We start from the raw sequence: 26,675 nt of genomic DNA, 5'->3' as shown, positions 1-26,675 counted from the left end.
GTTCTGTGTCCCCATTGTGCTTGCTTAAAATATAAAAACACCCTTTCCTTAATTTATTCATAACTTAATCTGTACAAAAATAATTAAGAAATAAAAGAAAAAAATAGATTTTTGTGATAGAAAAATATGGACAATTTTGAAAATTGTCTGTCATATATTATCAAACCTCCTATGACACATATCACTGTCTCATATACATTATCCATTGTGTGTGCACATGTGGGCACGTGTGTGTGTGTGTGTTAGCTATTAGGAGGGGTAGCGGCACACCCATCCTCTTATAAAAGGCCGCTGTCATTGCAAGAGATCAGAAGCAGGCTGTGAAATCCAGCTAATAGTCATTATGGGATCCCGGTCCCCTGCACACCCTACCTGCTTGCCAAGACGGCTCCCTCACATTTCATATTTGCATTGTGTCATCTTATCAGCATTCACCCAGACAGAAGACAGATCACACTGCAGACTGACAGCCGAATCACTAATATGAGTAAATAAGACAGAGGCAGAGGAGAGTGAGGAGAATTAGACGTCCTGCACCCCGTAAGGGGAAAAAAAAGAAAAGGAAAGAAGAAACACATCACAAAGAAATTGTACGACGGCACAACCTTGTGACACTAAAAATAGCCGGGACAATTTTAATTTTCTCCTTATGTAAAATTAATGTCTGTAGTCTTTGTAGATGGCTCTAGCATATGATGGCTCTAGCATATGATGCCCCCCCCCCCTCATGTTCTGAGTGGCGAGGAAGGGTGAACTCTAAGAACCCTGTGTGCTCAGTCACTTCTGGGCCCATGCAGTCAATAAGGCTATTTCTGATCTCCGGATGGCTAGGGTTTCAAAGCCTGTTTAAATGGGCTCCCACAAAGCCGGAAGCACCAACCTCAGTCCTCTCCCTCCCTGTCTTTCTCCCTCTCTCTTTCCTCCTCCACTCTTTCTCTAAATATTGAGAGGGAGCTCAGCTTGCCTACCCCCTCGGTCAAGAGAAGGGGAAGGGGAGGGAGGGAGGGAGCGAGGAGGGGGGTCCTCCCCTTCCACATGCACGGTGGTGAGGAAAGACAGGGAAGCGCAGGGTCAGGGCTCCCGGTGCTAAGCTGTGAAAGGCAAACGTTTGGCAGAGTAATTACACGCCGCACTGCTCTGGGAGTGATTAGTGATAGTTGTCTGTTCAAAGTGTTTGGAGCTCACAGCCTTTATGGGCTACGCTTGCCTTCCTTTCGCCTAATGTTTAGATTGCATTTGCATGAGGAAGAGAGTTGCATGTGTCAACATAAACAGTGTGTGTCTGTGAAGCTCACCGAGAGTGCACTCGCTTGTGTTTCAAAGGTGATTCTGTCAACCCGGTGTTTACGTTAGTCATTATTGTAATATTATTTTGCATTAAAAGGTTGAGAATGTACACAGTAGATCCTCAAAAATGTCGGCTTTGAACACCTTTTGAAACAAATAAAAATATCCAAAAGCTTTTATCTTTAAACACTGTATTACTAACGCTGTATACTCTGGCAGCAAGCCTATTTAGCACTTCCTGGATATAATGCCTCCACTTGGCACAACAAAATCCTCTCCATTCGCAGGTCAGGTGACACTGTGGTGCATTGCAATCAACATGCTCAGGTGGCGCGGCCCAGGCTGCCAGCCTTTGATGTCCTTGCTGTGTTAATGTTGGCTAGCAATGCTGTCCCAGCACAGCCTGCAGATGTGCCTGCAAGCTGTAAGGTGAGCGGCAACGCTCCTGAGTAACGTGTCCAGTTGTAAAAGCACACCCTGACAGAGGGTGTGGCGGGGGCAGGAGGGGGTGTAAACAACAGGAACAGACGGATACAAGGTAGAGGACATGTGGGATCAGGAAATAATTGATGTTAGCATTGGAAATGTTCTGATATCAAAAGGCAAAAGTAGTTCCTTTTCTTGCTGAATGGAAATATATCTTGTTACGCAACTTTGAAGTTTTAAATAAAATAACTAAATAGACATGAACTTTTTTTGTTGTTATTTGTTTTTAATTAAAAAAAAAACTCTAGTGCATTGACAACCTGGACATAAACACACACACAGCAAAAAATCATGTTGATATGTTTTAAGACCTAAAAAAATACCTATAGAAATCAGAATAGTGTGTATCAAAGGGATGATAGGCATCATATTCCAACACCTTATCACCCTAATCCCAACACAAGGGCCGACTCTGACGTAGGCTGCAGGAGTTGGGTGGCAAAGCAGAGGAGAAACAAACACAGCCGTGGACAGAAAAGGAAATACCTCAGGGATTGGGGAAGAGGTAAGATGGTACCTGTAGTGCAATCCCTTCCAAATCTGCACCAGGTGTCAGGCATTAAGGAGAGCATCTCCGCTTTGGCTTTCCACGTCTGGCTCAATCACCCAGGGCAGTGTGTCAGATGTTGGACAAAACTGATACTCTCTCAAAGAAGAAGAGGAAGAGGAGGTGGAGGAGGAGGAGGAGGAGGAGGAGGAAGACCTGGGGCTCGTAGTATAGAGACGGTTTTCTGATGGCAAAAGCACCATGTCTAATAAAAACGCTCTTTTTTGGAGGTAATTTCATTATTTTGCCATGATTCTCATCAATGTTTGACATTTAAATATTCAATTACATGTGAAATTAGTCTACTGAGAATACAGCACATTGGGAAGACTGCAGTAAGACAATAAAATATGGGAAGCAGAGCTGAACACTTTGGGTTTTAATGAGTTAAGATAGATTTAGAATAACATTACACTGTATCCCATTGAGATTTTCAGTTAACTACAAAGACAATTGAGCACTGCTTATTCCCTGTGTGATAACACAAAGTAAGGAGCATACTATAGAATGCTTAGCTTAATATTAATATGACACTCACAATCATAAAGACAAGGTCTAAATTGAACACCTGGCACCATCTTAATTTCAAGCAAGCAAGCTTTCTGCAAGCGCAACTGTCCTGAAACAAAACAGTGGCAGCGGAATACTTCGGTATCAAGAGAGGGGAAAAGAACATAGAGCCTTGTTGGCATTGTTGTTGCCACAGATTATACATGACACACCAAATAAAAGAGGCTGATTGTAAGATGTTTAAATGTATCAGAGGCATGGGAGAGGAAACTTAATGCCTCAGCACTGGGAGATGGAGAATGTGACTGGGCACGTGCGGAATGCAGAGTGGCAAGAGGAAAGCGGCAATCTAAATTTCTAATGCTGAGGATGTTTCCCATTCTGTGTTTATGAAACATGGCTGCCGGGACTACAAAGGTAAGGGGATACAGCATCAAAGTCTGCCCTGACAAAAACAAAAAAGCAACAATGCTGCAGTGGAATGCATGACAGAACATAATACTCCACCCTCCTCCTTCTCCTCTCCCCTAAGCAGTCTCATTTGATTACAGTGTAGCAGGCCCCAAATCAACCCCTTAGTCCCAACTCTCGCTCCCCACTGGTGCTGTGAGTAGGAGGTAGAACACAACTTGCCAAAGTGGCCTGGGAGGAGAGGTGATGTTGTGGAGCAGAATCCCTCATTTGGGGAACAAAAGAACATGGGAATGGGTGAGCCGAGGTGTCCACGGCAAGGGGTGGAAAGCTGTTGTTGTCCCTAGTGTGGCGACTGAGGCAGAGACTGCATGTCTGATGACGGCCAGGCAGCATATCGCTTACAGGCCCTCTCAGCAGAAGCCCCTCGCATGTCCGTCTCCAGCCACAGAGTTTGCCCTCTACTTAAGGCAACAAGAGTCAGGCACAGCATTACAAGCCTATTAAAAGATACTTTTAATTATGCCCCGCTCTCCCGGGATCACTTCTTCCATGAACTCTGTGTTTCTTTGGCATGTGCACTTAGGAATGGCACAACCAGAAGCACGTGTTGTTTTCTGCCTCCAATTAAAGGGCATGTTGACAGATTAAGGCTGCTGCTGGTTTGTGCTTCACTAACGCATTTAAAGGAAGATGATGAACATGGACAGAGGAGGGAGGGCGGGGGGGGGGTCTCAAAGAGAGAGAGAGAGATAGAGATAGAGAGAGTGAGAGAGGCTGATAGAAAGAGAAAGAGAAAGAGAAAGAGAAAGAGAAAGAGAAAGAGAAAGAGAAAGAGAAAAAGGAGAGAAAGAACATGCACATGAACCCTGAGGGATTAATGTGTTTACATTACCTGGGCTGTGATCTATCACCAACCTCGTCAACTTCTATTATGCATCACATACATAAGCGAGCAACAGATCTGGGAGCCCCTGCAACTCACTCATACTATTTCTATTGGATTAAGTCAGTGCAAATATCTAGGGCACAGCTCCCACACTGTGGTTTTAGCATTCTGGTAGTCATTTGATTTGTACGTTGTATCACTTTACCTTCATGCAGGCATTGCGGGAGTACCTCCTACATGCCTGAAGAGCTTTACGTAGTATGGGATTTAGATGATTACCATATGGCACCTATAGCACCTTCAAAACAAACATGCTATTTAGCTGTAGGTCTGGTTAGAAAACAGTCCGGCATGGAAAGCTCCTCAGATCATGAATCAAAATATACAGGTACACACTAGTGAGAGGAATAGGGGAGTATTGAGTTTGTGGATTCACCATCTGTGATATTCACAAACAGGAGGTATATTTTGTCCCAGCTGTAGAGGCAGGTCTGTATTGTGTGTAAAACCCTTGCTTGCTAAGGTCTGGCTTCTGTACATAGATGCTGACAGTGGATTCTACAGCAGGGGCCCCTGAAAGAGCTCATAGTCACACTCAGGCTTCATTATATCCAATCAATATTCGTTTAGTCACTGAGCCTATTGACTTATTTCTGAAATAATATTACAGGTCATTTGTCTTGTCATGGAATAGGGAGAATTATCCCTTTTATACCATCCCCCATTAGGAAAAGGGGGAATGGGGTGAGTCTGGATACGCCCTATGGATACAACTGTAAATAAATATTTTTGATAAAACACTGAAAGATCAATGGGTGCTTCCTGTGATCCATCTCAAGCTAATCAATCATCATCTGCGCAGCTGGCAGTGTGAAGCAGGAGGACGGTGTGGCAGTGGGAGAAGGGTGCAATCTTTGTCTGATACCTCTCATTTTGGAATCGCTTCTCATAATAGGGTCATCATTTCATCACTTAGCCTATCCAGAGCCCTGCCACTCAGCCTTGCGGGGATCATGTGGAGTAGAGAGAGGAAGGGGGGGTGCGGCAGACAGGCCCCCATCAGGAGTATACTGAACGAACACACACACGCACGCACACACACACATACAGTCCCACTCCATACATCTTCATTCAGATCTATAAAAGAAAAAAAAGAGATCACAAGAACAGAAAAGAGATCAGAAAATAGATTCTCTCTTCTGAAAGCCAAATTGGCTCATTGTGCTCCATGTAAACTGTGTGATTTTCGAAGCCGAATAAAATGAAGTTTGAGCTGTGCATCAGCTCATGATGTGAGTGATGGTTGTGATATCAGGAGAAACGTGAAACTTTTCTATATAAACAATCACAGAAGTGTAGCGACAACTGCATTCTGCGGAGCTTACTGAATTATTTGAAACACACAAAATATGATAACTATAAATGCCCAACTGAACATTACATTACAGCTTATGTGCTGTAGTGTAATGACATCTGTAAAAAGTGAATTTAATTGGTGCCATGTTAAGGTTTCATCTGCATGTGTGTGTGCTTATGTGTGTGTGTGTGTGTGTGTTGGGACGTTGGGAGGGGTGTATTTCACTGACTGCTTGGTGACATGAGACTTCCTCAACATGGATCTGAACAAATTCAAAACAAAGACAAACAAACAGTGAATTATTATTTTTAATACATCTGGAAAATAATAAAACAACAACTTTGTAAGAGTAACTAAAAATGACAAACAGACAAAACTGAAGTAACAACCAAAGTCAAGTCTTTCCCATTTTTTAAATGCCTAAATAGAAACAGGCAAAATTATTGCTGTATTTTCATAATAATAGCTAATTGTCGCATGTATAGGATGCCAGTTGTTTAGTCAAGCAGCATAGTGCACATATGTTTAATCATTTAATAAACCCCCTCTTCAAAAAAAAAAAAATGCAAGGTCAAAAATAAATTACATCCATTATTTGCAGCAGATCTCCCCAAAGCATTTGGAGCGAAAACTGTTTTGAATTTCAATTGGCTTCCAAGTGGCAAAAGCCCTCAGCTAATACATCAAAGAAAAATTGGTGTCAACTAATCGGTTTAGGACACAGATTTAGAATGGTTAAAAATCCCATGAATACTTCAAGCATTTTTTTTTTCTGTATACCACTAAAGGCTTGGGAGCAGTACAGCTGACCTTGTGCGCTCCAGAAACCTGTCCGCCACTCGACATTAACTGACTGTTTAACTCACCCAGCCACGCAATTAGTCCGCCACAACGCATAATGTTGTGTAATAATACCCTCTATATCCAATTTAGATTACACTTGCTCCCTCAGGCATTTTAAATGACATGCATCATCTTTCATTCACTTCTTCTTTGCCACGTAAAGCCGTTTTCATGCGTCAATACCGACCTCGTTCTCTAAAGGGGGGAGAGAAAAAAGTAGATAAAAGAAAACAAAAAAACAAAACAGAAGAATACCCGAAGAGCAAGCGATGAAGTTAGAGGCTGTCAAAAACAACACATAAAGATTTAGATTTGGACCCGCACATTGCGTGAGAAGAGTCCACTTTTTTTTTTTACGCATCTAAAAACTGAGACGCATCTTTTTCCAAATCTAAAAAAAATAAATAAAATAAAAACGCAAATGACCAAAACTATACTCACCTACACCTCCTCCTTTATCAGTGCAGTGCTGAGAGGTGGAAGCAGTTGCCATAACCTACTCCTATTATAGTCTCCGTGATCTCAAATTATGGGTCCTCCTCCTACTTCAGAAAACCAAAACGCATTAAGGAGGACACATGACACAGGCTGTCTCCTCTAGAAAACTTCGTCGGATGGATAAATAATAAAATCAAACGCATATTGTCAACTAATTCTTGAACCGCTCACATGGCACAAAGTGTGCTAAAATGTGGAAGTGTTCTTTTATATCTCGGGATATATACATGACGGACAATGATTTCATTATAAGCGGAATACACCCGTGTCTAATAATGACTCTATTTTTTTTTTCCCCACAGCTTTAACATAAGTAAGAATGATAATTGCCGGTATCAACGGTTTCAATTGGTTCTTCTTGTAGCTGTTGTTATGAGAAAAGTTCCGGCAATTAGTTGATTGTCTGCACACTACAGGAGGCTGTGAAACTAGGTCTCATCGTATCACTGTCATCTGATTAGACTATACTGTAGGGTCGCTTTGTGTATCCATCCTTCTCTCTTTATTTCCTCTCTCTCTCTCACTCTCTTCTTCTTTCTTTTTTTTTTAAGTCTGCGTCGGCTCCCACTGTACCAGCGTCATCATTCTTTGCTCTCTAGAGGTTTTCAGAGCGTAAAAAAAAAAAAAAACAAAAAAAAAAACACGTGACAGTGTGTGCACACACTCTTTAGCAGCGCCTACAGCGATCCCTTTCGGCTTATCTGAGACTTGAACTGGAAAGTCAATCACCAGAATGAAAATGGCTAGTAGCTGTTTGAAACGCAGTCAGTAATATTTAGAACAGACTGCTTAAAATTTTAAAGCGGCTAAATTAAATTACGGAAGCCCTATAAATTATTTCTAGAACATTTATCTGAAATAACAACAATAATAATGACAATTATCCGAGAGGATTCGGCAGGTGTCTAATGTCAGTTAAATATATTTTTTAAAAAGTAATTGCAGTGGCATTTTAATTAATTTAAGATATCCTGTATTTCAAGACTGTGATCAAACCAGATCACATCCACTGGTCCAGGTGGGTTTGGTGTGGTTGGCACTAATCTGTCCTGTCTTGAGAGTTTATGACTTTCACTGAGTGTGTATCTCTGATTTATTGCAGCAAACTATTTAGCCGTCGCCACAATGAACCTTTCGGACACAAGTGGCGGCGCACACAGAACACACTTCAACAATCCCGAAATATGAATGTCGATAAGGCAAAAGTTTGTTTACACACACACACACACAACTATTCTGATAGAGTTGTTCAGCCGACTGTTTGCGCCATCTTACTTTGACTTTCCAGTTGTCATAAATCTTACCAATGCAATATTCATCTGGCGTTAGAAAGTCGACGTGCATAATAATCCATTTGAAACTCCCACTGCGGATTTTAACGCAAAGGCGCACGGAGATCACGGAGCATCATTCTGTTGATTTAACGCACACACTTTAAAATGACGACTTTTTTTTCTTTTTTTACGCACAAAATGGAAAAAAAAAACAAAAAAAAAGAATAACAACAAAAAAGAGAGAGAGAGCACAGCAGTGGAGCGTCTGTTTAATTCCTGCCGGTATCTTGCAAGCCCACATCCTGGCATGCAACAGCCGATTTGTTATTGATCAAGTGTGAAAGTGACGGCTTCGTATTTGGTTCAAAAAAAAAGAGAGAGAAAGAAAGAAAGAAAGAAAAGGAGAAAAAAGAGAAAGAAGCGAGTTGGGAGTTGACAGACTCGCATGATGTCGCCATCCAAAGGGGGGCTGCCAGGCGCACTTGAGACTTACTGCAACGAGCCTTGTTAAAGAGGGAAAAAAATAGAGAAATAGAGAATGAGAAGGATTGTTAGTTAACGCGAGAGGGAGGGGGTGAGGAAGAAACAGAGAGAGCGAGAGGGAGAGAGAGAGGGGGAGAGAGAGAGAGAGAGAGAGAGAGAGAGCATGGATTTGGGCAGGGCTGTGGTTACCCAGCATAAGCTTGCCTTTTCCTTCGGCGACTACACCCCGAGAGGAGGAGCGTAGTAGGCGTCGGGATCCTCAATTTTTCAACTTAGCATCTTGGCAGGACATTTTCCCAAGCAAAGCCCCCGTTCGACGGGTAAAAAAAAACTTCTGCGCGGGCATGAGAGCGACGGTGCAACTCAGATAAGGGAGCAAGAACAGAACAGAAAACCAAAACCAGACAAAACATCCGACGGGCAGTGGCTGACTGGCTGGCAACGACCAAAATAATCCACCCAACATCTAAACCTCTCTTTATTTAATCACTTTTACTTTTTGCCTTCACCATTGTCATTTAGAAGGAGGAGGGGGGGGGACAGACAGCGGGTCTGCAGACACACGGCTCTATGCGCTCCGACAGCAGCGCATGAGAAAATAAAGAGGGGAAAGTGCGCAAGTTAAGTGGCTTACACTCTCCGGGCTCCAGCATGGCGTATCCTCAGGGCTACTTGTACCAGCCGTCCGCTTCTCTAGCCCTGTATTCGTGCCCTGCGTACAGCACCAGCGTTATATCGGGACCCAGAACCGAGGAACTTGGGAGATCCTCTTCGGGATCTGCTTTTGCGCCCTATGCCGGATCTACTGCGTTCACCAGCGCCTCGCCAGGCTACAACTCCCACTTACCGTACAGTGCAGACGCGGCGGCAGCTGCCACATTCACCTCGTACGTGGTGAGTAAACTAAAGGTGATTATTCCATCTAATAGGAAGTAAAAGCGATGATATTAACTCGTTATAGAAGTCTTAAGTGTCCGCTCTGCATTCGGAGCCAAGCGATTAAGAAAGGAAATGTGCGTCACCGAAGAGTGCATGGATATAATATTACAGAATGTCAGGTCCAGAAAACATGCTGTTGAGTAAACAGAACTAATTTAACTGAGTGCTGTGCTATTATATGGTTCTCCAGCAAATTGTAGTTTTTATGTGAAGGAGTGGGCAATGCCTGGTCGAAGCCTCTCCGGTCATGACTGACTGCAACGCGCCGTGTGATGGCAATTTAGGTCACTGTTTCGTTTCCTATCATCACAATAGCTGTGCAAGTTGCAAAACTTAAATAATGCAGCTTTTGACTGGAGACAGAGGAAATCTGTGTTTGACTTTTGCTGGATTCTCAGTGAGTGATCTCACGGCCATAGGCCCTGTTAAGACAAAAACTGAACGCAGAAGAGCAGGCAAAGGAACTAAACGATAGGCCTATCATGCCTAATGTCAATATGTTATCAGAATTATTAAAAAATAAAAAAAGTACTATTTATATGGAGACAATAATAGACACTGCATGATGACATCACTGGAATAATAATCAAAATGCAGAGAAACAGACATCACATTTCAAAAACACAATCAAATCCCAACACAGTCCATAAACATTAAGCTCAAACTTGAACTACTGGATTAAAGACAGTGTGTGTGCGTGTGCGTGCGTGTGTCTTGGTCTCTGTGCGCGCGCATGTCAATGCGTGTGCGCGTATGTTTGTGTGCCGTGAGTCCTTCTAACCATTTTCAGACAGTTTAGTAAATGACTGACAGAACTTTTAGACACTTTTTCCATTATGATATATATTTTTATTATTATTATTTTTATCACAGAGTTCTCCCTATGATCACACTACGGGTATGGCCGGCTCAATAGGATACCACCCTTACGCAGCACCCTTGGGCACCTACCCTTATGGTGACCCAGCATACCGTAAAAACGCAACCCGGGACGCCACTGCCACCCTGAAGGCCTGGCTCAACGAGCACCGTAAAAATCCATATCCCACCAAGGGCGAGAAGATCATGCTGGCCATCATCACTAAAATGACCCTCACCCAGGTGTCCACCTGGTTCGCCAACGCCAGGAGGAGGCTAAAGAAGGAGAACAAGATGACCTGGACCCCCCGGAACCGGAGCGAGGACGAGGAAGAGGACGAGAATATTGATTTGGAGAAAAACGACGACGACGAGCCAAACAAGCCCACAGACAAGGGGGACTCTACAGACACAGAAGCAGGTCGGTGGTGCATAGGGGAGGGGGAAAAAAAGGCAAAAAAAAAAAAAAAAAATCATCAATTTTTCATCGCAGTCGTTTCCACTCAGGGTGCAAAATTGATTGCTGGTTAATGGTGGTATATTATTTATAATGGGACAATTGCTTTAAATAATAATCACCTTGAACTCCCCTCGTTTGACTTCTCAGGGGCTGAAATTGCTGGTGACGCAAAGTGTTTAGCAGTCAATTTATCTTTAAGTGCATAATAAGGATACAGCTGGTGTATTGCGCCGGGTATTCGGCTAAAAATATTGCCTTTGTATGATAATTATATCAGTTTTGAACGGCTGCTGAGTGTTTATTACCATAACTATTGATATGACGCGATAATGTTTAATCCGAAAATATATTTGGAAATGTAAATGGCCAACGTAGGACTGTGAGATTTGCACCACATTGTTCGTCTCTGTGCTCCTTCAGCATTGTGGAGAGTTCATTCACCTTTTTTAGGCTGGCACACGTCTTTATGAGGGCAATTTATAGGACACAAATAATAACTGTTTCTTGAGGACACGTGCATAAGTAGACTAATTATTTTTATGTATCCCATTTCACTTTGCATCGTTTGCCTCAGGATCACTTAGACCATATGTTACAGCTTTACCATCATTTTAATGTTACGCTTATTTGGCAGTAATTCTGTTCTTTATTTGTGCTTTAGATCATAAACTGCTGAACCCAGGGGACATAGGCTGTGACAGATTTAAAGAGGAGAACCATGGCAAAGACACAGATCCCCTTCTGAGCGACTCGGAGTTAAAAGACCAGGAGGAGCGGACTACAGAGTTGCTGCCGGATTCCGCGAAACCCACCACTTCGTCTCCCTCGGCGGTGCCCCGGGGGAACCAGACCGTTGCGCAACAAGACAAGCCGTCAGATTTGAGCCATGCACCGGGTACGGTGACCAGCAACGTGACCTCTGTTATCCACTCACCCCCTTCGGCCCCTAAACCCAAACTCTGGTCCCTTGCGGAGATCGCCACGTCTTCAGACAGGTGTAAGGGCAGCAGCGATGCGACACAGTCTTGCCCTGGTTTGGGTCAGAGCGCAGTAATGGGCACCAACGCGTCTCCATCACGGTCCTCCCCTCAGTGCCCGCTTCCCAACAGCACGGTCCTATCCAGGCCTCTGTACTACACCTCCCCTTTCTACCCCGGCTACACGAACTATGGTAGCAGTTTTGGACATCTTCACAGTAACCACGGCTCGGTAACCACGGGCTCCACGGCACATTTCAATGGATTAAACCAGACTGTGTTAAATAGAGCAGAGGCTTTGGTAAGGGAGAGCCAGAAAGTCAGAGGCCAAACGCAGGTAGATCTTTGTAAAGACTCCCCTTATGAACTAAAGAAAGGTATGTCAAACATTTAATACCTGAATATTTTCCACTCATCGCGGACTCTTATTTATTTTTTGTGGTTGCATTAAACAAAGAAAAAGAAAAAAAGAACAATGATGAAGCAAATTCTGAGAACAGTTATTTTCTGAGTAAATGCTTATCCTCAAATTTTTAGTTTCTGAATGGTTAATCCTAAAATGTAACAAGAATGGTCTTAATCGCTGCAGCCGCCTGAGTCTATTTGTATTAAAGACTAACATGTATATTTAATGTAGCATTTTTGTATTTAAAATGGACAACACACTATCTTTGAAGTAAATTATGGAAAAAAAAAATATATACTTGTGCAGCGATTATTTTGGGGAACAGTTGGCAATGCCTGATATGTCTAAAGTGCTTCAAAGCCAATTAATTTATACGAAATATTAATTAAATTTTGCACCGTGACAGATGTTTCAATGGTAATCATCTCAAAATATTATGGTAGTGAGAGCTCTGGCAGACTTGAAAGAAAAGGCCTACATTCAGCAAAGGGATGTTGGGATATCTAAACACTAGAAGTGTTCGGTTTCGTTTGGGTTGGTGCAAATATTCACAGGGTTTTTTTGTGAATGAAAAATGCTGGAAACAATATGGAGGTATATTTAGTTTTTTTTATACAACCAGGGCCTTCCTTTTTTTTTCTCTTTTTACTTGAGCACGTTTCCAAAAGTGGATATTGATATAATAACAACACCGAGGCGCAGTCATTTAACCCAATTACCTATCGTGTTTTATGCAGAGCAATCAGGTGGTGAACTCCGGTAATGAGCTCGATTTTATGCCAAATTTAGACCTCATTACTATTTTCCTAGGCGTGGCAAGCCTGTTAAAAGGGACGCGACCATGCATTTAGAACATACTGCCTATTATATATCATTAATGGAGAGTCTCTTTAATGGCGCGTTAGATGTGAAACACTGTTTGGAGAAAAAGAGGAGAATGCTGTCATGCACACAGTTCAGGCAGATAGATATTATTATACTGTGTAGCCGGTAGCCAGGCACTGTCTTCTAACTCTTCCAACTTCTGCAGGTAGGTGTCACACTTGCTCCTAATTTCAAGGGGGGGGACTTCTTTGTTAATCCGTCACGGAAACCCATCCCTGATCAAATGGCCTAGTTAAAGAAAGAAAAAAAAAAGGTGGAGCCAATGGGGCACACACAATGATCACAGTTATTATGAGGATTATAGCAACTTTGACAAGTGGATAAAAAAAAGGCACGAATTGCTTGACCGACATGCAGAACAAGAAGGAAAAGAGAGAGGAGGAGGAGGGGGGGTTTATTTCCCAGGTACACTGAATAAAAGAAAGGTGTTTTTTTTCTGTTTTTTTTTCTGTTTTGTTTTTTTAAACTATAGTTTTAAAGAACGAAAAACAAATTGCCTTATAAAAGATATGTTTTGTTATTATTTTATTTTTATCATTATTATTAAATATTATTTTAAACCTTCACAGTATTGGAACAGTTGTAGGCCGCCAAGATTCAGTAGCATGGGCCTAAATTACATCTTCATTATTATTATTATTATTATTATTATTATTATTATTATTATTATTATTATTATTATTAAACATTTTTTTAAATATTCGTTTATTCACTGTTGGTTACAGTAGCCTGCTTTTCGAAAGACACTGAATTTATTAGTATTATTAGTATTAGTATTATCATGATTATTATTATTATTATTATTATTATTAATGCTGTTATTGTTGACCTCCACTGAAGTGGGACAGCATGCTCTTGTTTATGGCTGCCATTAATCTCTATAGTTTACTTTCCCCTTCTCCAATTTGAAATCTCCCCTGAGGTTTCTATAATTCCCTTAGCCTTAATGTCCTCTATTCGGGCCCTCTATTTTAATCTGACAGAGTGTGCTGAAGCAGTGATTGCGACACATCAGCCGGCTAAATAGCATAATTATGTTTTTTCTTTGCTGATCCCCGGGGGATTGAACTGTTCGATGCAATGCCCCCTAAGAGAGTATTAGAGTTTTATTAGAAATTGCGTTGTTTTCTCAGAATTGATTGAAGAAGTAATGTTTCACAGGGACAATATACACACTATTTCTGCGGTGTAAATCATCTGTGTTGTAAATACTATGACGTTTATATGTCAGATAGGCTGGGGTTTTTCAGGTTCGTGTGTGTGCGTGCGTGTGTGTGTGTGTGCTGTGTGTGTGTCGTGTGTGTGGGTGTGTGTGCGTGTGGCGGGGGGCGGGGGGGAGGATGGGGTGTTACAATGGTGCGAGCAAAACGCGTTGATGATGTTATTCCAATGAACTTTCTTAATATAAATTTATACAGGAAATATTGAATTGCCAAACCAAGGACAGACTTCTTTATCACCATCCGAGTAGGCGATTTGAATTGTTTAGTTTTTTTTATTTTTTTATTTTATGTATTCTGTTTTGCGGGAGGGTTGATTTCTTTTCTTTTCCCATTTTATCATCATATTTCCCACAGACGTCCAAATGTATTCTTTAGCTCCCCCCCAACTGTTGTTTATCAAATCACAACCAGTGAGAGAGAAAAAAAGCACAAGAAGTCCTGTAGAGTTTGCACTGTAATTATTATTATTATATTATTTTTATTATTATTATTTCCCTCTGGAAAAGGTATGGCCTTGAAGCTGATTTTATATTTTTATATCCTATATAGGAGGATTCCGTGACAGCTTTGGTGTCACTATATTCCCGCTCACCATAAAAAATAAAAAAAATAAAAAGAATATCCTCTCACTAATTAAAACTATATATTTGATCGTTGATTATACTTGTTCTATTTCTGTCCGTGATAAAAGTCAGTCAATTAACCCCAGATTACTGGAGGAAGCGGAGCGAGAGGTTCTGCAGCCCTTCATCAGAGACTCGGTAGCCTGCAGGGGAGATGCTCTCTGCAACTTTATACAACTTGGTCCCCGGCTTCCCCTCCAACTGAATGGCGTGTCGGTTCATTGTTGGGATTGCTACAATGTGGGAATACTAAGTAGGGGGTGAAACCGTTCCCACGTGTGAAAATGGGGGAAATAATCCGACAGGAGAAGAAGCAGAAGAGAAAAGAGAAGGATAAGGTCTGTACCCTTCACTCCGACTTTGTTACTGCTCAGCGTACAGAAGCAGATTCCGGGGTGTTTGGGAAAAAAATGATTCTTATTATTGTCGTCATATTAATTCAAATACTTTACTACTATTTTTCCCTTCTTCTCCAAAAGTGAAAATAATGGCCTTTGGCTATACGTTCAGTCTGAGGGCCGTGGTTCACGGTTCATTTCAATTTTCTGAATTGAAATAAAATATTACATGTTCACCAAACTCTCTCAAATCGAATTAACACATGATATGCGTAGCTGGAGCAGACCCTCAATAGAAAACAAGTGACAAATAACAACTATTCTCCTTCTTCTCCTTCGTCAGCTTCTCTGCGGGTTTGTGTGCATATTTCCTCTAAAAGTAGATACAGCATTTATGTGCGCGCTCCGGTGTGTTGGTGACATGAGGGAGACTTTCAGTGGTGACTTAAAATAGTGCTAATATAAGACTAATGAATAACAAGAGGAAACCGTGGTTTCTTGTTTGTTTTCGACACGTTTGGGAGCGGTAGGATCTAATAATGAAGTGAAAGTTAAGTGAAGGCATCTGCGGCTCTTATTATTGCAATTATCTGAGCGCGCAGGTTTGTGAGAAGGTAAAAGCCACGTTATCTAACATGTAATGTTAGTGTCCACTGTGTAAGAGTGGGATCTTTAGAAAGCAACATATTATTGGAGTCGCGTTAAATCTGTTTTTTTTTTCTCTCCCTCTGATCGAACTTTACGCATCTTTTTTTTATGGCGGATATAAATCTACACGCCAAGAATTCATGAACTACACAAGCATGCGTATGTGAGAGGGAAACATATAAAATATGCAAACAAAGCGTTTCTATTCAATCCAATCTGCCTGATCACTTTACACATCACTGCTCGAAAACGCACCTATTGCAAACTACAAGTCTTGAGGTAAGGCCTATTAGTAGTTTGGCAGGAGATTTGAAGCGGGCGGGGGGGGGGTTCAAGACTTGTGAAAAAAACTTTGGGAGCTGTGGACCGAACAGATTAGACACCTGCCACTGGACAGCTCCGTGAACGCCTCTCAAATGCTACTGTATGTCAGAGCACAGGGTGAAACCAAAACCTGTTGATAAACACACTCACCAATATCACTGAAGGATTACTCAGTGGGCCACACGCTACATCGTATAAACAGCCTGCTGATAAAACGTCCGGCTACACGATACAACGCGTACGAGCTCAGGGTCAAATTCAGCTCAGATGCGTAAATAGACACCCGCTGTACTTGACCTGAACAGATTATTCGCGGGGGGGGGGGGGGGGCATCATCAGCAACATGAGTGTGTTGCTAAATGTGGTATAAAAGAGGGTTGAAATGAAAGGAGGGTCTCTTTGTTTTTTTTGTTTTTTTTTCCCCCCCACAAAAAAGGGTCGTTCATAACTGTGATTGGATGCAGGCGGCTGTTGGAGGTATTTGTTTTCCCTTTGGATTTTCACGTTTCCTCTTCAAAAATAGCCTTCAACTTCAAAACCAAAGAGAAAAAAAGGCAGTTTTACAGGGAGCAGCTGTGTGTCTGTGGCAGGCGGTTTATATTATATATTATATTATATATATATATATATATATATATATATATATATATATATATATAGGGCTTGATTGATATCTGTATAACAACTGTTTAGTTTGCACAGATGCATATTGTGCACTGAAATATTTGCATTCGGTAGTTCTTCTTCATTCATTTTTTGGCACGTGAAGAAGTAAGCAACTGCTCTTTCTGAGCTACAGTGAGGACTTCAGTATAACTGCTCTTGGCTATTTAATCATCATCATTCCCTAAATGAGAAGGCTAATTAAGGACACATTTCAGCTTTAGTCTTCTGGCAAGACTGCACACAAGCCTGAGACTTGGGGTTGACAGGTATGGTGTGTGTTTCGTGCAACAACCTGTCAAACAAACATTTTTTTTTTTTTTTAAAGAATCAAAACAAATGACGTCTGGACCGTGTGTATATCTATCCACATTGGAAAAGAAAATGGAAAAAAAAAAAAAAATCATGTCAAGGTAATGTGGTCTAAAGCCTTTGGCACCTCCAACGTTCATGTTAAGTGGAGTTATAAAACGCTCATGAACACACTGTAAAGCAACTCAGATAAGGTGGCAGAGAGTGATTTACCACTATTTTTTTGCACTTCACGGACTGTTTTTCTATTTCTCCGTGGAGTTCCTCTGGGACAGATTACACGTGTAATTTTCAGCTGTGAGATTGGTTAAGTGTCCCCCCACCACCACCTCCCCTCACCTCGCCCCCCGCCCCAACATAAATAAAACATTTCTATGAAGAAGGGGAAAAGAGGGGGGAGAAAAAGAGAGAGAGAGAGAGAGAGAGAGAAAAAAAACATTAACGAAGAGTGATGAACTATGAAGTCCTAGGAGGCCAGGGGTTGAGGTTGAGAGAACTGAGGGATTCAGTTCCAGTGGCAAATAATAATAAGCCTATTTAGGAGTGGTTGGATTATTAAAATATCTTCATTAAGCAAAATAAAATATAATCAGGTTTTTAAAAGGTGATCGCTTAAATTCAAAATGTTTCAGCTATGCAAACAAGTCGACTAATTTTAATACATAAATGACATAACACACACTCAAAGACACAAGCACACCCACAGAGCCTCACTCTGCAAGCACCTTGACTCCTTGAAAGGGGCTGCTCATTGACCAATCTGCTCTGACAGCAGTGTGGCGTGAGCTTCTGACCCTGTGACTGCAAAGGGTCTGTGTTCAGTGGCCATGTAAGGGCTCACTGGCGCCCACACTGGGGGTTTCTGCCCTGCCCTGGAGGAGGTGACGTGTGCGCACACACACACACACACACACACATATACACACGCAGGAGGGACTTATACTCCACGCCAAACCCCCTCAGGTATGCACAGCCACAGAGCAGTAAGTGTGTGCATCCAGTCTGAGAGGTGGAGACACCGGCAGGTTCTTCCTCCCGTGACTGTACAGGTCTTGTCTGTGTCCTCGCCTGGCTCCTCCCTTTCTCTCTCTGGTCACAAGGTGAGCAAGTTCAACACGCCCATTCCTGAAACACTGACTAATGCCTGTGTTCTGTGACACAACCCGACTTCCTCACACAATGCAGCATCCTCCTCAGCGGTTTTCATCACACCATTAAAGATAATCTAAAATAACATAACGGCCATGTCGTATTGATCTCTTCCCACTGGGCTACACAAGGGTCACGGTCTCTGTAGATGTAACTTGTGAATATATAGCGATGCGGTTTGTGAGGAAACATTAAAAAAAAGTGCATCAATGTGTACAATAAGGCCTTCTAATATTACAATGTTAATGGTTGTGATGAAGATTGATGAACTGTTTTCTTTCAGTGACTTCAGAGGGTCCAAGAGGGAGGAGGGGTACCAAGCTGCCTGACTGTTTATTTACATTTGCCCTTTTTAAATGATCCCTTTCTTCTCAACATCTGCTCCACATTACCACACAGATATCTGTCCTAATGACCGCTATAATGCCTGCACTCGCGCACACACTTGCTCCAACATGAGCGCTCACACATACACTGCCTGTAACATTACCATTATTCCCCGTTCATATGGGACACTTTACCCTCTCCAAACCACCTTGCACAACAAATGGACCTCCTCTCACTGCTGGCCCTTTTGTTTGCTCCGAGCATTCCACTTTTCCTCCCAGTTTGGTGTAGCCTGATGGATGCAAATGGGCACTTACTTAATTGGATCAGTTCCCAAGATGGAGATAAACGGGGCACTGCCTTTTCTCCCCCCCCCCTTCCCTAAGTTATTTTGAGCTGTGCTCAGTTCAGTGGTGTGTGGAGAGAACGTTAATGAGGAGGGGCGAGGAGACGACGCCACTGCTGGACTCATTCAAAAACTCTGGTGCTCCAGTCTGGCCCGCACTCCCACACACAATGAAGGAAGAAAGCTGCATGGGCCCCATGTGTAACGGTGTCTCGATGCCAATTTAGTAAAGTGACTGCTAGTGATGCAACTCGGAAAACTGTCCAATCAAAAAGCAGCACACTGGCTGCTCTGGTCTTCGTGCATGCAGGTAGCTGCTGGGTTTTGCCATTCAAAAGACAAATTAGACGGAATCTAAACATAAACACGAATCAGTTTAGCTCATGTCCACGCTTGCTCACGTTACACTTGATGTGAATGTTTTCGACATAGCAGATGATTTCAATGGAAAAAAAATGTTTGGTAGGTGTCTTTTTCTTACTGAAAAAAAAAAAAACAGCAACCAAAAAGAAAAAAGAAAAGAAAAATCAAGCAGTGGCTGCATGCCAGTGGGAGTGTGTTGGCTGCTGTACCCTGATTAACAGGGTGGTTTACAGCCAACTCCAATAGGTAATCTCATCAGAGAGGGGCTTTAAACAGATAAAGACCACCCCTAACTACCCCCACCCTCCCCACCAAACCCCAACCCCTCCAAATACAACCCCTTCCCGCACGAGACCTCCCATCTAACACACTAACTGAGAGCTGCTAATACCTGAAGGAGGCTAACATGGCCAGCCACAAACCAGGCTCAAATCTTCAATTGACCTCGTTTTCAATAAAGAAGCCATTTCCAGTCTGATGGATGATTTGTTGGTCTTGCATGGAATGGCCATCTGGATGGAAGGATATGATCGCTGTAGTAGGCATGCATCACCTGCCAGCTAGGATTCCCTGTATAGACTACAACACGCGAGCTGTATGTGTCTGCCTATGCATCTCGCTTGAGTCACTATGTTTAAATCCAGACTAGCCTAACAAAAAGCAGGAAAAGGAGAAAAAAAAAAAGAAAGAAGAAGAGCTAATTAAATTTTGCACCATATGGTCACTATTGGTTCTGTTTTTTATTCATCCAAACCTCAAACATGAGGTTATTTTGATCCAATATGAGAAAATCCCTGGTTGCATCTGGAGACATAACAGCAGTTCATTCAGTTATCAAAAGCTTTGTACCCGGGCCTCTTTGTTGCAGAATAAAGACGAGGAATCCAAAACAAATCTGTGAAAGAGCTTTGGCTGTAGTAAAACCCCTTGTCCCACACAGCCTCCCTTTTTTTTTTTTTGTTTGGGGAGCTCAGATTGGGTTCACAGTAGCTGCACTTTAAGCATAGAAAGATCTGATTTATTAGCTTGTCAGGGGAAGCATTGTTCACGAAAGCAATCAAAAAGCACTTACCTAGCTCCTCTAAAATTACTGCTTTTTTCACTGGCTAATTTGTGTAACTCCCATGGAGAGGCTGGCAAAGAGTTTGATGAGGCATATAATGATGATTAATGAATTTATTGCCCTGCTGCTCATCAAACGGTTGTAGTATATACTTCTCCCTTTCTTCCAATGTGTTGCGCAGTCTCCGGAGCCACAGAGGGGCAGGGATGAGATAGTGTTGCCCTCCTCCCTGCTATCTCCCTTTTGGCTGTTAACCTGACTGACCTGATGGGCATGAGAATGTAAGCGGTGGGTCTGTGGGTAGAGTAGGAGCACAATGGACAGTTTAATAAAAGGTTAAACTGGAAACGCGAGTAAACCTGCTGCAAGGTACACATGATCTCAACTTTCAGCCTCTGATCACTTCTGTGGGAAAAGCCAGGGGTAACCAGATCCACACTGCTTCTTCTGCCCTCCACCACACAACAACCTCTCACAGCCCCCGGTGCACCACTTTCAAAGAGAGAAAAAAGCATGGAAGCCACTATAAAGTCTTAGCAATGAGTCGGCAAAAATCACCAAGCCCACAATCCACGTAGGAAGCGACAACCATGTTGGAAAATGAAGGCGCTGTGTTGACACATTGCATTATTCTGATCAAACAAGGCCTGCTCTCATCACAAATGATGATTAACGGCTGACGGGTTTGTGTGTCGGTGGGCTTGTGAAGAGGTCACTAAGAGGTCAAAAGCACTTCTACATATTTGCTAAATAAGCCCACCCCCTTCCATCCAACCCGCTCCCATAACTCTGGGGTCACGCATCTCTCCGTTCAACATTGTGTAGGATGTTTACACTTGATTACACCACATGCCTTGCTATCCCCTGCTCTTTGGCCAACTGTGCTTGATTAAGTCCTTGCTTGTTCACCACTGCTAGCAACTAAAGAACGCATTGTTGCAACTTCACCCCCCACCACACACACACACACACACACACACACACACTCCCCCACCCACAGACACACACACATCCCCACCCCCACCATCACCCTCTTTGAGATCAGCTCCCTGGATAGGATGTTTCTGCATTCACTGATTCATTAGGTTGGTCCCTTAAATACATCAAAGAGCTTCTTCTCTCACACAATAAACCAATAAAAACAATTATACCCCATATCTTCGAGGCAATGTTGATCTCTCGGGTGTTAACGTTAGATAATGAAAGTGTTTGATGACATAAGTTTTCTGAGAAAGCTCACTTTCTGTCTCTTTCTAGTGCACACTCTTCTACCAAATGGTGGCTTTTTCTAAGCGTGCAGTGCAAAATAGCACATACCAGATTCCCCCTCAAATAACATGCATGTAATTTGCCCATATATCATAACCCCAGAATTTGTAGTTAAAATTAGAAGCTATATAAAGTCTGTGCAAGTAGAGTAAGAAGCCAGCGCAAATGTAGCGATGCTTTGGCTCTCACGTGTTTAACATTAAATGTAACCAGTTAAAGTTCTTTAAATATTCATCGCCCTCCCTTGCTCTCGCTCTCTTTCTGTTTGATGGGGTGGATGGAGAGGTTTAAGGAAGAGGCCGTTCTGTCTCTGATAACCTCTTCCACTAGCACGGTGGAGATAAAATGCATTTGTCTAAAGGAGAAACTGAGATTCACTCAGTGTGGCCTGATCTTGCTTTCATTCCTTTTTTCTCAAAACAAGAGACAGCAACCCCAATCAGGGGAATCGGCATATGCAGATCATGGCGCTAAATTTTTAATGAACATGTTTCATCTTAAAGCAGATAAAAAGGAAGAAGGGGAAAGTGTTTATTAAACAAAAGATGGAATCGACAGAGTGAAAATGGCGTTTAAAACGAAGTTTCTAAGTGGGTGTTTTTGCTTCACAAGCTATTTCAATTCTCTGACAAGTTTGCATATAGTAGGAATTATTGTACTGCGTACAGTATGCTAAATGGGAACAGTTAAAACCTCCTATTATGCAGTTTGGTAGTATTTCTAGAATGTAAGTTTTCTGTGCCACAGGTTAAAAAAAGACCTGTTTTCTCTCTTATTGGAAACACATTGAAGCAACGGTCAACAGGTTCACTTGCATATATCACCAATAGGTTATAATCACACTGTCTGTCGCCTGTGGGAATCCTGGAATTTTAATGAATGATGCTTCAGCTTCCACACACATGAGCTTTAGTCTCCCCAGATAGGGTGGATGCATGTAGAGTAGACTTTGTTCCAACACTATTTGCAAATATTTTTCATGGTTTATTTTAGCCTAACAGGTGCTAGATGGGTGGAGTTTGTAAAAAATATGTTTTGACTAAAACAACCTTTATGTAATTGATGGAGTAAACTCTGCATGTCAATGAACATAAAAAAAGAAAAATCCAAATTCAATTATATCCAATTTAAGTATGTATATTACATAGTATAAACAATTTGTAGTAAATTTAGATGGGCTTGTGAACGGATGGTAATCAGGAAAAATTCACAATCCCTAATAAATTCCATGAAAATGTATAAAAATGCTTATTAGGCACGATCAATGTGCCACTGAGCAAGGCATTTAACGTCCAGCTGCTCCAGTACAGCAATGAAAAAGACCACAGACGCACAGCTGACATTTCCTGAATAAACAGTTTGAAAATAGACACTCTAGCCATAATTTCAAGTGTTTACTTGAAATAAACTGAAAATGGCTTAACTGCTTCCCCATGTGCCGGCGTACTCGCAGAGGACAACTGCGAGATCCCCTCCAGTCCTTGACCTGCTGACTGACTCACAAATGCACCAACTTCATTAGCAGGTCACCAGTCGGCACTCGCACCTTCATTAGTAAATACATGAGTATTGACACACACATATACAGTAAAAACCTTATGCACATTATGTCATTGACAAGAGCAGTTTTACCTCCAAGGCTACAGGGAGTAGAGTTGATGAGAGGTCGTCCAACCAATTACAACTGTTCCACCTGAAGCAGTCAATAGCGAGTAAAACCTTGATTCATTATCAAAAGTGCATGGATAAAAATGCTAAGTAAAAAAGAAAAAAAAAAAGATATATGGCCCGGCATAATATGCGTACAGTTAGTCCTATTTTGTGTGCATAATTGCTTTAATGTGGGCTATTAAGCCTAAGTGGATATGATTTTACTGTCTGCCCTACATCCAGTTTGATCGCTGCCATGATCAATACTTATGATTTGTAAGTCACCAGCCATCGATGGTAGTGTGATAGTGTGATAGTTAAGCATTTGACCTCGTGAGGAAGAGCTCTTTCCTTGTTCTTGAGACCATCAAAGGTCATACAGATGCTGGAGGACAAAGGATACAGACTGCAAACACAGGTAGACACTGCAGACACACAGGACAGACAGATACACTTTATCAGTGTGTGACTTTTACAAACTATGGCCACATTTCTCCCCAAGTATTCACATCTTTAAGGATGTAGCACACAAAAAACAACAACAACAAAAAAACAGGCTTTGCATGCCCAGGTAGAGTCTGCCAACATAGATAATAAGTCTGGCTTTTTTAACAATTAATATTCAATAACATCAAATTGAAAGCATGCAGGCAGAGGAAAGGATGTAATGATGTGCAGAGGAAATATTTGAGGCTTTGGCAGGGCTACACTCTCTGTCTCAACATAAGGCCTGTTTAGAGTGCTTTGCCATGTATGGAAGTGACACACACACACAAACACGCGCTTCAGATTAGACGTTGAGCCTGAGTGACTTAAACAAGAAAAGATAACTCTTTGTATGGTGACAGATGGATAAGCAGAGCTATCTCAGGCTGTAATCTTGGAATAGTTTGAGACACTTTGTGTTTTGGCAACAGACGAACACGATATGTGATCTCCCCCTGAATGAATGAGCAATAGTGTTTTAAGAGAGAAGGATCTGTTTTTGATTCGTGTTGTGTCATGTTTTTACCGTAGGCGATCAGACACCAACATCTGGCAGGATCGCCCCCGAATCCAACAAAAATGTCACCGTAAGATAATACGTGGCACTAAAAATCTGAAACACCACAGGTAAATAGCTAGGTCGCTTGCACATATTAAATCTATAAATCATGTTTATAATCTGTCTGTGATATATTTTCCCACATTTATAAATGTATGTCAATGCATGCATAGGTATGGGTGAATACGCCAAGTACTGATCACTCAGGTTCTGGGGGACCTAGACCAATTAAGTTGTACTTGCCTGTGATCAATAAAGAAAACATCAGAGGAAGAACTCTCAGCCTCATTAGTATTAGCAAACCCTGATACAGGTCAATCAGTTGTTGATAAAGGCCTGCTCTTAAATCTACTGTGTGCATGCCTACACGTGTCTGCATACACATCTGCACATGTATTTTACAACAATGCACACATTCACAAATTAATATGAACACTGGGGGGGCATGTGAGGGGATATGTAAGCATCAAAGACTTTATTTATAAGTAGTGATTAAGACACGAAAATCATTTAAACCCTCTCTGATCTCCCTGTCAGTCATATATGCTATCCAGTACAGCATTATACTTGTATCAACTTGTCCAGAATCTCGTGTTTCCACTCGAGCACGCTCTGACCGCAGGCATTTCTTGACCAGCGGCTGGGCCAAAGCTTTACTGCATTCCATCTCCGCTGTCTGTATGGGTGAATGAGGCTGAATCTAAAGGAAGCAGGACCAGAGGCACCTAACACAACACAATGATCAAGTGCTTGTAGCATGAGTAGCCAAAGTACATAGGGCTATTAGATGTGAGTGATACGGTTGAAGTTACTCCTGTGAACTTTGCCGTGACTAGACGCTTGGTCCTGTTTTGGGGGGTGGGAGGGGAGGAGAGAGGGGTGGGGGGGGGTACTTGAGTTGGAGGTGCGAGGGGGTGTATGGCCTAACAGTCGATATTTATCCGAGTGGCCACACAACTCCCCTCCTTGTCTCCAGTTGGATTCCACTCATAAGTACTGCCATTCTTTCTTCCATTGAGCTCAGGCAACACGTGTTTGTGACCACACTCTCTCCCTCTCTGTTTTTCACCCTCTCGCTCCGTTCTCCACCAAACCCAGTTATTAACACAAACACTGGCTGACACTTGTTTGTGCTTTTAATTGTGTCTGGATGTTATGTCTCTTGTGAACACATACATTAGCATTTCTCTGGCACAGTATAATCACTCCTTTAACCACAACACCATGCAGACAGAGCACAGGAAATTACCACATGCAATCATGTTTGCTGCACAAGCACATTTGGCTTCGCTCGGCTCCTGTATAGTCTGCCGCAGCCTCCTGACTTTGTGTTGGGTTGTGAGTAAGTGCTCTTTCTGGATTATATTTCATTTCAGCCCAGTGTAGTGACGGTAAATTGAATTATAGTAATTATCCTTCCAGTAATGTCAATAGTGTCAAACTATTAGAGAAGTTTGGAATATTATGAAATGTAGATTAAAATGATAAACTGACAATGCATTCTGCCATGTGTGATAATTAGCAGAAAAAAAGTAAGTATCGGTTGACCATTGAAAATTGAATGTGCGAGCAAAATCAATTTCTCTACCTGCACTCCTGTGTGATTATGAAAGACTTCACAGTAGCACTGAAATGACTCTGACAGTCGGAACAAATTTAGATTTTTTCCCCATTTCTCTCTCGCTGATATTACACGGCCCGCAAAGAAAACCTCTTACTCTTCAGGCCTCTCCACGTACTGCGAACAAAGCAGTGGTGTGCCAAGGATTACATTGTAAAATATGCATGTCCCAATGAAATATGCATATAGCCGTGTGTCATCAATGACATGGCTTCTACAAAGACTATACCGCATACACAGGAACGCATGTTTCTGTGATTCTATTCCCTTGACTTTAATTGGTGTAGACACAAGAAAAGACTCATCTGGGGGAATAATTAAGCCTGACACCAATGTATTTGGTGTGCATCTTAACACGTTTCACTAAACCACTCATTTACTTTATTTGAATAACTTCTATGATGGTAATAAAAAGGCATGCAATAAAAGAGGCTCAGTACGCCAGACTGCATTGTTTCTGAATTAAACGCCCCGAATATCTTCAGGAAATAAGATTGTTTTCCTGCGGATGGGGGCCTAATCTACTCAGTCATGGTGGTTTGAAGAGGGGATGTTTTCAAGTTTTAACAGGGTTGGTTCCAGCCTTCCCACCACCACAGTG

At 42.1% G+C, this 26,675-nt stretch overlaps 1 protein-coding gene and 1 long non-coding RNA gene across 5 annotated transcripts in view; one reads left to right on the top strand and one right to left on the bottom strand.

Annotated features, from left to right (window-relative positions):
- LOC113746382 (uncharacterized) overlaps positions 1-26,675 on the bottom strand; it is a 276,262-nt gene that overhangs the window by 153,948 nt on the left and 95,639 nt on the right. The window contains exon 4 of one of the 3 annotated variants that reach the window (XR_003462822.1): positions 5,349-6,525. The exons of the other annotated variants lie outside the window; for them this stretch is intronic. This is a non-coding gene — a long non-coding RNA (uncharacterized LOC113746382). Of the gene's footprint in view, positions 1-5,348; positions 6,526-26,675 lie in introns of those variants that run through there. 3 annotated transcript variants of the gene reach the window in all.
- Positions 7,753-13,387, top strand: irx5a (iroquois homeobox 5a). 2 transcript variants are annotated; one of them, XM_019261480.2, is made up of 3 exons: positions 7,753-9,494; positions 10,398-10,803; positions 11,504-13,387. In XM_019261480.2, exons 1-3 carry the CDS (start codon positions 9,237-9,239, stop codon positions 12,211-12,213), a joined length of 1,374 nt encoding a protein of 457 aa, XP_019117025.2. In that variant the 5' UTR covers positions 7,753-9,236; the 3' UTR covers positions 12,214-13,387. The 2 variants fall into 2 exon arrangements, with proteins under 2 accessions (XP_019117025.2, XP_010739208.3); XM_010740906.3 differs by having other exon boundaries at positions 8,333-9,479.

The sequence above is a fragment of the Larimichthys crocea genome, chromosome VIII, assembly GCF_000972845.2.
Source record: "Larimichthys crocea isolate SSNF chromosome VIII, L_crocea_2.0, whole genome shotgun sequence".
NCBI lineage: Eukaryota > Metazoa > Chordata > Actinopteri > Sciaenidae > Larimichthys > Larimichthys crocea.
Note: the sequence above shows the minus strand (reverse complement) of the source record. Positions and strands in the feature narration are given on the sequence as shown.

Coding starts and splice junctions, on each gene's coding strand:
- irx5a (XM_019261480.2), top strand. CDS start 9,237: ATGGCGTATCCTCAGGGCTACTTGTACCAGCCGTCCGCTTCTCTAGCC. Junction 9,495..10,397: donor ACGTGGTGAGTAAACTAAAG/GTGATTATTCCA, acceptor TTTTTATCACAG/AGTTCTCCCTATGATCACAC. Junction 10,804..11,503: donor CTCTACAGACACAGAAGCAG/GTCGGTGGTGCA, acceptor TTTGTGCTTTAG/ATCATAAACTGCTGAACCCA.